This window comes from Manis javanica, chromosome 4 (assembly GCF_040802235.1).
Source record: "Manis javanica isolate MJ-LG chromosome 4, MJ_LKY, whole genome shotgun sequence".
In the NCBI taxonomy this organism is placed as follows: domain Eukaryota; kingdom Metazoa; phylum Chordata; class Mammalia; order Pholidota; family Manidae; genus Manis; species Manis javanica.
This window is the reverse complement of record NC_133159.1, coordinates 148,793,437-148,806,338: the sequence shown is the minus strand read 5'-3', so window position 1 is coordinate 148,806,338 and position 12,902 is coordinate 148,793,437. Positions and strand designations below refer to the sequence as shown.

General features: G+C 39.3%; 1 protein-coding gene, 1 non-coding gene and 1 pseudogene across 2 annotated transcripts in view; 2 read left to right on the top strand and 1 right to left on the bottom strand.

Moving 5' to 3' along the window:
* LOC140849100 (DNA ligase 3-like) overlaps positions 1-12,902 on the bottom strand; it is an 854,661-nt pseudogene that overhangs the window by 294,343 nt on the left and 547,416 nt on the right.
* Positions 1-12,902, top strand: part of LOC118969968 (inactive serine/threonine-protein kinase TEX14-like) — a 107,753-nt gene that overhangs the window by 45,325 nt on the left and 49,526 nt on the right. The window contains exon 5 of the mRNA XM_073235348.1: positions 10,644-10,758. Within this exon, the coding sequence (XP_073091449.1) occupies positions 10,644-10,758 (115 nt within the window). The remainder of the gene's footprint in view (positions 1-10,643; positions 10,759-12,902) is intronic.
* On the top strand, positions 9,816-10,030 carry LOC140849323 (small nucleolar RNA U3). Its single transcript, XR_012131067.1, has one exon. It is a non-coding gene; the product is annotated as a small nucleolar RNA U3 (small nucleolar RNA).

The following is a 12,902-nucleotide window of genomic DNA, read 5'->3' as shown; positions in this document are numbered from 1 at the left end:
TTACTTGCTGAGGGAAGAAGGGATGTTAAAACTCCACCAAACAACTAGCTTAATTTTAAAAATTCAAAAAGCGTGAACAGGCTGTACAACATGGTACAAAAACCAAAAAGTTTTGTTTCCCAGTGCTGGTTCTCAGACACCCATTTCCCCACCCTGCACAAAGTCTAACTTACACCAGAGTTTGAAAGTCAAACATAGGACAACGGGTGGGTGCAATTGCTGAATTACTTATCACTCGCATCAGCTTGGGTCTCACTGACAAAGGCGAAGGTCTCCATTGCCCTTGATTTTCTGGGAAGAGGTTGTTTTACCGGAAGTGTGGAGAAAGATAAAGGGTGTGACTGGTTGTCATTCAGTATTATGTTAATTAGGCATGGCTGTTAAAAAAGTTTTTTAAAGGCTTGGCAAGGTGGTGGTGTGAGTAGGCAGCGGAAATCTCCTCCCAAAACCATATATATTTTTTTGAAAATACAACAAATACAACTATTCCTAAAAGAGAGACCAGATGAAACAGTACAACAGCCAGGTTACATCTACAACCTGTGAGAACCCAGCGCCTCACGAAGGGGGAGAAGAAGGCAACCGGCAAGCAGGAATGGACTTTGTTCTCCCAGCTGACACACATGCCAACTGCGCGCGACTATACCTCTATCACCATGAAAAGGCAGAAGAATTTGATCCAGACCAAAATCACAGGGACAACCCCTGAGAAGGAGCCTGGGGAGATAGACTTAACCAATCTTCCTGAGAAATAATTCAAAATAACGGTCATAACCATGCTGATGGAGCTGCAGAGAAATATGCAAGAGCTAACGGATAAACTTGGGAGGGAGAATACAGAAATAAAACAATCTCTGGAAGGACTTAAAAGCAGAATGGACGAGATGCAAGAGGCCATTAATGGAGTAGAAATCAGAGAACAGGAACACAGAGAAGCTGACGCAGAGAGAGATAAAAGGATCTCCAGGAATGAAAGAATATTAAGAGAACTGTGTGACCTATCCAAACGGAACAATATCCGTATTATAGGTGTACCAGAAGAAGAAGAAGAGAGAAAAAGGGGTAGAAAGTGTATTTGAAGAAATAATTGCTGAAAACTTCCCCAAACTTGGGGAGGAAATAGTTCATCAGACCACGGAAGCCCACAGAACTCCCAACAGAAGGGACCCAAGGAGGACAACACCAAGACACATAATAATTAAAATGGCAAAGATCAAGGACAAGGACAGAATATTAAAGGCAGCCAGAGAGAGAAAAAAGGTCACCTACAAAGGAAACCCCATCAGGCTATCATCAGACCTATCAGCAGAAACCTTACAGGACAGAAGAGAATGGCATGATTTATTTAATGCAATGAAACAGAAGGACCTTGAACCAAGGATACTGTACCCAGCATGATTATCATTTAAATATGGAGGAGGGATTAAACAATTCCCAGACAAGCAAAAGTTGAGGGAATTTGCCTCACACAAACCACCTCTACAGGGTATTTTAGAAGGACTGCTCTAGATGGAAGCACTCCTAAGGCTAAGTAGATGTCACCAGAGAAAATAAAATCACAGCAAAGAAAGCACCCCAACCAAATACTAACTAAAGGCAAAAAAATGAAATCAACTACCCACAAAAGCAGTCAAAGGAAACACAAAAGAACACAGAATAAACATATAAGAACACAGAATAAACACAGAAAAAACACCTAACATATAAGGAATGGAGAAGGAGGAATAAGAAGGGAGAGAAGTAAAGAATCACCAGACTGTGTTATAATAGCTCAATAAGCGAGTTAAGTTAGACAGTAAGATAGTAAAGAAGCTAACCTTGAACCTTTGGTAACCACGAATCTAAAGCCTGCAAATGGCAATAAGTACATATCTTTCAATAATCACCCTAAATGTAAATGGACTGAATGCACCAATCAAAAGACACAGAGTGATAGAATGGATAAAAAAGCAAGACCCATCTATATGCTGCTTACAAGAGACTCACCCCAAACCCAAAGACACGCACAGACTAAAAGTCAAGGGATGGGAAAAGATACTCCATGCAAACAACAGGGAGAATAAAGCAGGAGTCGCAGTGCTAGTATCAGACAAAATAGACTTCAAAACAAAGAAAGGAACAAGAGATAAAGGAGGACATTACATAATGATAAAGGGCTCAGTCCAACAAGAGGATATAACCATTATAAATATATATGCACCCCATACAGGAGCACCAACATACTGGAAACAAGTACTAACAGAATTAAAGGAGGAAATAGAATGCAATGCATTCATTCCAGGAGACTTCAACACACCACTCACTCCAAAGGATAGATCCACCAGACAGAAAATAAGTAAGGACAAAGAGGCACTGAACAACACACTAGAATGGCTGGACCTAATAGACATCTATAGAACTCTACACCCAAAAGCAACAGGATACACATTCTTCTCAAGTGCACATGGAACATTCTCCAGAATAGACCACATACTAGGCCACAAAAAGAGCCTCAGTAAATTCAAAAAGATTGAAATTCTACCAACCAACTTTTCAGACCCCAGAGGTATAAAACTAGAAATAAATTGTACAAAGAGAGCAAAAAGGCTCACAAACACATGGAGGCTTAAGAACATGCTTCTAAATAATCAGTGGATAAATGACCAAATTAAAATAGAGATCCAGCAATATATGGAAACAAATGACAATAACAACACAAAGCCCCAACTTCTGTGGGACGCAGCAAAAGCAGTCTTAAGAGGAAAGTATATAGCAATCCAGGCATATTTAAAGAAGGAAAAACAATCCCAAATGAATAGTCTAACATCACACTTATGTGAATTGGAAAAAGAAAAACAAATGAGGCCTAAAGTCAGCAGAAGCAGGGACATAATAAAGATCAGAGAAGAAATAAATAAAATTGAGAAGAATAAAACAATAGAAAAAATCAATGAAACCAAAAGCTGGTTCTTTGAGAAAATAAACAAAATAGATAAACCTCTAGCCAGACTGATTAAGAGAAAAAGAGAATTAACACACATCAACAGAATCAGAATCGAGAAAGGAAAAATCATGACGGACCCCACAGAAATACAAAGAATTATTAGAGAATACTATGAAAACCTATATGCAAACAAGCTGGAAAACCTAGAAGAAATGGACAACTTCCTAGAAAAATACAACCTTCCAAAACTGACCAAGGAAGAAACAGAAAATCTAAGCAGACCCATTACCAGCAACAAAATTGAAGCGGTTATCAAAAAACTACCCAAGAGCAAAACCCCCGGGGCCAGATGGATTTACCTTGGAATTTTATCAGACATATACAGAAGACATAGTACCCATTCTCCTTAAAGTTTTCCAAAAAATAGAAGAGGAGAGAATACATCCAAACTCATTCTGTGAAGCCAACATCACCCTAATACCAAAACCAGGCAAAGACCCCACCAAAAAAGAAAATTACAGACCAGTATCCCTCATGAACGTAGATGCAAAAATACTCAACAAAATATTAGCAAACTGAATTCAAAAATACATCAAAAGGATCATACACCATGACCAAGTGGGATTCATCCCAGGGATGTAAGGATGTTACAACATTTGAAAATCCATCAACATCATCGACCACATAAATAAAAAGAAGGACAAAAACCGCACGGTTATCTCCATAGATGCTGAAAAAGCATTTGACAAAATTCAACGTCCATTCATGATAAAAACTCAACAAAATGGGTATAGAGGCCAAGTACCTCGACATAATAAAGGCCATATATGAAATGCGAGAAGCTGAAAGCTTTTCCTCTGAGATCGGGAACAAGGCAGGGATGTCCACTCTCCCCACTGTTATTCAACATAGTACTGGAGGTCCTAGCCATGGCAATTAGACAAAACAAAGAAATACAAGGAATCCAGATCGGTAAAGAAGTTGTTTAACTGTCACTATTTGCAGATGACATGATATTGTACATAAAAATCCTTAAAGATTCCACTCCAAAACTACTGGAACTAATATCTGAATTCAGCAAAGTTGCAGGATACAAAATTAATACACAGAAATCTGTGGCTTTCCTATACACCAACAATGAACTGACAGAAAGAGAAATCAGGAAAACAATTCCATTCACAATGGCATCATAAAGAATAAAAAACCTAGGAATAAACCTAACCAAGGAAGTGAAAGACCTATACCCTGAAAACTACAAGACATTCTTAAGAGAAATTAAAGAAGACACTAACAAATGGAAATTCATCCCATGCTCTTGGCTAGGAAGAATTAATATAGTCAAAATGTCCATGCTGCCCAAAGCAATCAGATTCAGTGCAATCCCTATCAAATTACCAACAGCATTGCATTCTTCAACGAACTGGAACAAATAGTTCTAAAATTCATATGGAACCACCTAGGACCCCGAATAGCCAAAGCAATCCTGAGAAGGACGAATAAAGTGGGGGGGATCTCGCTCCCCAAGTTCAAGCTCTACTACAAAGCCACAGTAACCAAGGCAATTTGGTACTGGCACAAGAACAGAGGCACAGACCAGTGGAACAGTACAGAGACTCCAGACATTAACCCAAACACATATGGTCAATTAATATATGATAAAGGAGCCATGGACATACAATGGGGAAATGACAGCCTCTTCAACATTGGGTGCTAGCAAACTGGACAGATACATGTTAAGAGAATGAAACTGGATCACTGTCTAACCCCATACACAAAAGTAAATTCGAAATGTATCAAAGACCTGAATGTAAGTCATAAAACCATAAAACTCTTAGAAAAAAACATAGGCAGAAATCTCTTGGACATAAACATGAGCAACTTCTTCATGAGCATATCTCCCCGGGCAAGGGAAACAAAAGCAAAAATGAACAAGTGGGACTATATCAAGCTGAAAAGCTTTTGTACAGCAAAGGACACCATCAATAGAACAAAAAGGGATCCTGCAGTATGGGATAATATATTCATAAATGACAGATCCGATAAAGGGTTGACATCCAAAATATATATAGAGCTCATGCATGTCATCAAACAGAAAGCAAATAATCCAATTAAAAAATGGGCAGAGGAGCTAAACAGACAGTTCCCCAAAGAAGAAATTCAGATGGCCAATAGACATTTGAAAAGATACTCCACATCGCTTGTCATCAGAGAAATGCAAATTATAACCACAATGAGATATCACCTCACACCAGTAAGGATCACCACCATCCAAAAGACAAACAACAACAAATGTTGGCGAGGTTGTGGAGAAGAGGGAACCCTCCTACACTGGTGGTGGGAATGTAAACTAGTTCAACCATTGTGGAAAGCAATATGGTTCCTCAAAAAGCTCAAAATAGAAATACCATTTTGACCCAGGAATTCCACTTCTAGGAATTTACCCTAAGAATACAGCAGCTAAGTTTGAAAAAGACAGATGCACCCCTATGTTTATTGCAGCACTATTTACAATAGCCAAGAATTGGAAGCAACCTTAGTGTCCGTCAGTAGATGAATGGATAGAGAAGATGTGGTACATATACACAATGGAATATTATTCAGCCATAAGAAGAAAAGAAATCCTACCATTTGCAACAGCATGGATGGAGCTAGAGGGTATTATGCTCGGTGAAATAAGCCAGGCGGAGAAAAACAAGTACCAAATGATTTCAGTGATATGTGGAGTATAAGAACAAAGCAAAAACTGAAAGAACAAAACAGCAGCAGAATCAGAGAACCTGAGAATGGGCTAACAGTTACCAAAGGGAAAGGGACTGGGCAGGATGGTGGGAAGTGAAGGATAAGGAGGGGGGAAAAGAAAAGGGGATTACGATTAGTATGTATAATGTGGGGAGAGGCATGGGGAGGGCTGTGCAACACAGAGAAGACAAGTAGTGATTCTACAGCGTCTTAGTTCACTGATGGACAGTGACTGAAACGGGGTTTGTGGTGGGGAGTTGGTGAAGGGGGTAGCCTAGTAAACAATGTTCCTCATGTAATTGTCTATTAATGATACCAAAATTTTTTTAAAAAGTTTTTTAAAACTTTGAAGTTTTTAAAACTTTCCGTTTAAAACTTTATAAATCCCTTTTTCGTGATAGCATTTGGAAGACTGTATTGCAAAGCCTCTTTGATTTTCCAGTATAACCCGAAATAGAGACCCTATTTGACCCTCAGTAAGAAGTGCAGAACCTGTGGTTAAGACTATACTGTCAAGAATCACATCTAGTCAGTCATTAGAAAAATTTCTTCAACAGCATGCAGCACTTGAAACCAAGAGGAGCCTTGTCTCCTGAGCATGAAGCTCGCTGCTGGTGTTTCTGTTACCACCACTTGCCAGTATACCATCTGAGTGGTTTTTTTGCTTCTCTGGTATGATAGTAGAAAAGGTATTCAGGACCTGGTGAAACTTGTTAGTTTTTTTCCTTTATACGTAATGTTGTTGTTAGTTAGGTTTTCTGTGGTGTGGGAATGCTTGTTTTTCACGTATCTTGTTCTGATCAATGGGGTGTAGAGTAAAGGTATAGATAACTTAGGAATTATGTACAAAAGTGACTTAAAGTAGTTTGAAGACATAGTCGGCATGTTTTACAAATTATTTTCAAGGTGTTTCTTTTTTCCCCTTAGTGCTTATTCCTTTCAGTTATGTTGCTTTAGTTAACTGTAGTTATAAATCATCCTCTTTTGTCTGGTGTGCTGACTTTTTTTCCCTTTCATAATCTGAATATTAGGAAAGGAATATTTTCTTTGATTTTTGGACCTTACCTTTAAATTATACTTTATCTTTACACTGGGTCTCTTAATACATCAATGCCTGTCATTGCACATTGGGTTAGAAAAATCAGCAAAATCTGATTCTACTGACTCATATTACATCTAGTTCATTTTAGGTAAAAACACACTTCATTTCCTATTGAAAGTGTTAATGCCCTTGAAAACTTCCCTAAAACCTGGGAAACTGTGTATATTCAGCGAATTCAGTTCTCATGTCAGTGAGTAAAGCCACTGTTTTCTCTTTGCATTTTCACTTGTCTGTCACTAGCCCAGTCCCTGTTCTTAAAATTTGGATTAACTTTCTCCTAGCCTCACTTTTCCACCTGAGCTCATGGCTTAAAAACTCACTGCAAAGTCCTCAGGAAACATCTAGAACATGCTTCCTTGGGTGATGCTTAAAAAAAAAAAAAAAAGCCATGAGGTTATTTCAACCAGTGGAGTCAAAGATACATATTTTTGAAAGTTGCTAATCTGCCTTCAAAGTGTATCATAGTGTACACATTCTGCAATTTGCTTTTCCCATTTAACAGTGCTTCCTGTCCATCTCTAGGCCAACTGATAAAGAGATCTAAATCATTCATTTTAATAACTGCTTAATATTTTGACATATATTTGGTTCATAATTATGTATGTACCATAACTTATTCAGCTGTACTCCTATCAGACATTAAAATTTTTTTCTTGTTTGTATCACCAGAAACAATGCTTTGATAAAATATTTTGTAATGTATCTTTATGTAACAGGTTTTCTTATATTTCCAGTGGGATTTCAGAGTCAAACTTGTAATAGATATTGCCATATTGCTTTCCAAAAGCTTTATAACAGTTCACATTCCCAGCTGCATTTAAGAATGTCTGTTTTCTATCTCTTCTCCAGCACTGAATGTTTTCTCATTTTTTTTCAAGCTTCATAGGAAGTTTACCTTCTTTTCCACTCTTTTAACCCAGGTACCATGTTGTGTTGTTTTACTGAATATTGCAGAGTTGGGTGAGATACCCATCCTTCCTGTACATAGGTTATTTGTTGTATTCCCTTGTCGCCCTTCTGTCTTCCTACTTTCCCTCAAAGTTATCTAAGTTCCTTTCTCTTAGAAATTAATACTTTGTCTCCCCTCTGTGTTTAATGCAGTGAACAGCATTGCGAGTAATAAAAGCCTTCTGCAATTCTGAGCAGCAAGGCTGAGAAATTAGGATGAAGGGAGAGTATGGTATAGTGCATGGACTTTGGACTTTAGAGCCAGATTACTTTGTGACCCCTGGCAAATTGCTTAACCTCTCTATAACTCAGTTTCTCCATCCATAAAACAATAATAACAGTAGTTATCCTGTTGAACTGTTGTGAGGATTGACTTAGATGGGTGCCTGGCACACATCACTATTAATATCAGGTTTTGCCTCCCAAGAGGCCCAGGGGTTAGGTGAGTGACCCAAATGGAGGCCTCTGGCTAAGAAAGGGTGTTCATTAGGACTTCAACACTTGAACCCCGGTCTCTTGACCCTTTTGGTCAGTCTTTGATCAAAGCTACCTTTAGGCACTTCTTGGGAGACTTACTTTAGTCACTTTGATATCAGCCACAGCATGGGTACAATACTGGCCTGAAATAAATATTTGTTGAATGAATTAATGAAACGTTTTCTAATACCAGGAAGTCACCGAAGGGGTGTTTATGGAAGTTGTGGGGTTTAAAATGACCAACGGTAATGACCAGTTTTGTGCGATGGACACCTTTGCTTGGATTCATTCATTCAGTACTAGGTGCTTGGGATACTGTGGATACACAAAGCCATTTAAGTCTCGGCCCTTGTGAAATATAGTCTAGTGCAGGGGGCAGGCATTAATCAGATAATCACACAGAAAAGAAGTTTGACTCTGGTAAGGAGGTCAGGGAAGGTGTGGGTAAAATTGCAATATTTCCAGAATCCCTCGCCTGGCCTTAGTGCATCTCCATATCAGTAGGTGTTTCCAAGGGGTGAAGAGAAGTAGTCCGTGTCCATATCAGTAGGTAACCATGAGGGGAGCGAGGGCATATCTGCATAGGAGAGGTTGATTGGGGTCCCTTTTTTGTAGCTGGGTAGCAAGAGGCATGGGCAAGCAGAAGTGGACAAATGCTTGTAAGCAATGAACAGGTTTCTCCCACTTTATTTCTCCTTTTCACTGATTTTGGTTTCAAAGGTATTTTGCCCAGTCTGGGAAAATATCCTCCCCCACCCCCCGCCGGTGTTCACAGAATGATGCTCTGAGATACTGATACTTGGACGGATGTCTTAATGATGAATTGAAATTAAGTTGGGGAAGGGTGGGAGGAAAAGGCCTTGTGGCAAAAGGGAACATGACAAGTATGAGGACCTTTAAGTTCAGTATAGCTGCAGTGGGGGGAAATTTTGTACAAAATAAGGCTGGAGATGTAGGTGTGGGCTAGACCATGCAGGGCCTTATAAGTTCGTAGAGGTTTTGTGTTCAGCCCAGGAGCTGAGAAACTGTTGAGGCTTTAAGTACGGGAATGACGTATTGTCCTCCTTGTTTAAATCCATTTACTTAGGTAAGTAAAAATTACTTGATTTGGAAAATACAAAAGAACATTTATCTATCCGGTATTTTGATCACGGTATAAAGTTTAACAATAGGAAGCGCATTTCAGATGTCACTGTCTTTGGCTTTCGGTCAACATTTCACCACCCACTTTTTTCTTTTCCGTTTTTCTTGCTGAAAGCCTCCACGCTGCCTCCACCGGTCTAAACTGGGGCGTGTCCTGGCGCTGTGGCGCGCTTTGTGGTAGTCAGCGTTCTACCTACACCTGGCGCAGCGGATCTATCGCGGGAAACGGGATGGGGTTCGAAATAAGTGGCCTGTGATTGGCTGTTCAGCAACTGTATGTTAATTAAGTGAAGGCTTGAACTTACTTTGGAAAAACGAGAGGGTTCAAACCGATTTGTCGCGCTTTTTTTTTTTTTTAACATAAAGAGTCTTTAGAAAACATGTCAGCGTACATACAGGAAAAATAGTGCCTTGAGAAATACTCACCGTCAGTACAATATGAATGGGTTTCGCCCAGTTTGGAAAAGCAGAGCGCTTTTCGATAAGACTATACTTTCAGGGATCATTTCTATAGTTTGTTACTAGAGAACTTTCTCTGAACGTGTAGAGCACCCGAAACCACGAGGAGGAGGTACAGTGGTTTCTCCTGAGCGTGAAGTAGGCAGTGGGCGTTGTCCTTGCAGCAGCCCCATCGCCGTTGATGATCGTTCTCCTCTTCCTTCAGGAGAGTGAGAGGGAGGGATTGCAGTCTGAGTGGTTTCGTGTCTTTGGTGTTTTGAAGAAGAGCTAGATTTGAGCCGTTTGGCTCTTTCCGGTGTGTCTTGGGTTTTAAATTGTGGGTTTTTACAATTGTTTTAGGTCTGTGTTGTGGACTCTCATTACTTGGAAGATACAGGGAAGTTTTTTCTTGATTCCCAGTTTTGTTTTGGTGCTTGTTGTTTGTATCTTGAGTTTCCTTTGTTCACTTTTCTTGAAACGTTTGAGGTAGGTTCTTTCGTTTTTTTCATTGTCAAGTCTGTGAGTGATCATAGAGGCAGAGTGAGTCTTGTTCCTCACCATCGCAAAGTATTATTAACCCCCCTAACCTTATATTATGCCTTCGGAAGGTTGAGAACTATTTCAGTCCATTTTTTCTTAATACAGTTTCCTTCATATGCCTTTGTTGAATAGATGCTAGTTGCCTCCTAGTTGATCTGTATCCTTTGTGTTTGTGTGGCTAAGGAAGGCTTTCTTTTTCCTTTTTTTGTTAAGTACAATAGTAATATTTGAAAGTACTGTATAAAGGAATTGTAACTTTTTCTTATGAGTTTCCCTAGTTTTATCATAGGTAATACCCTGATATTTGCATTGATCCCGGTACTTGCTTTGCAGGAATTTATGTCGATGCTGCTAACTCCCTGGGCCAGACTGCGCTTTTCGTTGCGGCACTATTAGGCCTTAGAAAGTTAGTTGATGTTCTGGTGGATTATGGATCAGATCCAAATCAGTAAGTAAATAACATCTGTATCTCGAAAATAAATAATACGCTCTGAAGATGAATTGGGGCATTCGGAAAATAATTTGATGAAATATTAAAGGAACCTTCACTATATTAAGGAAATACAGTTGTGTACGTATGTTGAAACATACTTTTAATTGCTAACAAAAAGTTTTCTCAGCAGTTTTACTAGGCCCTCTGAAGTAAATGGAACTTGCTAGTCATTAAGTAATTAGTCATTAACAGCACAGTCTGCATATTTCCACTCCAAGTTATAATTTGTATGATTTGCTTATGCAATTTAACATACTCTGCAACCAAGTTCTTTTCACTAATGAATATCCTTGGCTTCATTTTGTTAGGAAGACTTTTGCCTGGCTCTTGTGGTTTAAAAGAATCTGCTGAATCCAATAGTTCCTCCATCCAAATTTTGATATGGAACAGCAGCAACACACTGTAGTGAATCAGCTACCCATGAACATCCCATGGATAACACTTTTGCTATTCCCAAGGCCTTCCCAGCCACCTGCTTGCTCAGTCCTTGACAGGGAGGGGACAGCAAATATTTTTACAGCTCAAATTTCACAGAACCAGAACCAGAAAAAGTTATGAGCACTTACATGATTCCAGCTAATTTTTACAGGAAACTCTAGATTGTGAACAGTCATAAATAGCTTTCCCATCTTACATAAAGGAGACCTTGCTTAATGTACTTAAAGAAATATTGATATCCATAGATTTGGTATTTTTTTGTTATAAGATTGCAAGATTGTTTTTTGTTACAAGATTTCTCCCACTTGCTGTAAGTGGGTGGGAGAAAACTTGGAAGCTTGCAAAAGTGTAGAGGAAAAAAGACAATCAGTATGTGAATTTTATAATCCAAATATAAATAACACAGTGAACATTTTGATGTGTTTCCTTCCTGAATTTTTCTGGACTCCCATACACTCTTGTGTCTCTGCAGTGTTAATGTTTTAATTTTAAAGTTTGGAAAGAAAGGGCTAGCTCACCTGATGTTTGCAAGTTAATAGCTTTGTAGGGAGGCCGTATTGGGACCCCCTGGAGTTTCTCAGCAGAAATGCAACAGTTTCCAGTTATCTGCAGTTTCATCTGTTTTCTGGAGGCTTAGAGCTGGGTTCTTTAAAGATCAAATCATTCAAACCTTTAATATTCTAAGTTAGGCAACTGAGGCCTAGAGAGTTGAAGTAGCTGGCCCATAATGGTGCATTATGTTAATAATAAAGCTGAGACCAGGAACCCAGCCCTTGAAGAACCTAGAATTTGACATTCCCTTTTTACAATTCCCTATGATGCCAGGGGGAGGTGGGAAGGACATTGTCAAGGGAAGAAAGGCAAACCCCACGGCTTCTTACTTTGTGATAGTTGTGGTAGGACCATTTCCACATGACTAAAAATATCTTCTGATCAAGGTGAAGGGGAAGTTTCTGGGAGGAGGTTGTATTCCTGAGTACTCAGTGGAAATGCTGTTATAATCTGGGCCTACTGATGTCACAAAGTCAGATGCCTGTGGGACCAAGTGGGGTGAGTAGGTCAAGCTCTATCTAAGGAGGGTCAGGCATCTGCTGCTTCTGGGAAGGAAGGGGAGCCAGGGAGGCTGGATCTTCCAAATTTCCAAGAGGCTGGAAATCTCAATTTTTGATGTGAAATCTCTCAAATGTTAAATATTGTGCATTATTTAAATTCCTTTTTTTTTTTTTTAAACACTGTGGACCAAATAAAACATACCTCTAGATAGCCAGATCGATCAGTCTTGTAGGCCTTCAGATTAAATCTCCAGGAGGATGTTATGGTTCCCACAGTGCAATGTGCTGGACTGTTTATCTGAGCCAGCATTAGCAGAGGGCTCATAGTGAGATATTCCAGTGATTTCCAGATGCCCTGGTGCAGGCCAGCCTCTTTGGCAGCACCTGAGGCACTTGTAAAAAGTATATATTCCTGGGCCCCGTGCTTGCAGATTCTGATTCAGTCTGGTGTATAGTCTGAGAATCTATATTTTTGGCGAGTATACCAGTGGCTCATTAAGTGAATTATGATACTTACATTGGAATTCTATGACGTGATTAACTGAGGTGGCTTATATGTTTATCACGTGGAAATTTCTCCCAGATACACTGTGAAGTGAAAAAATTTAG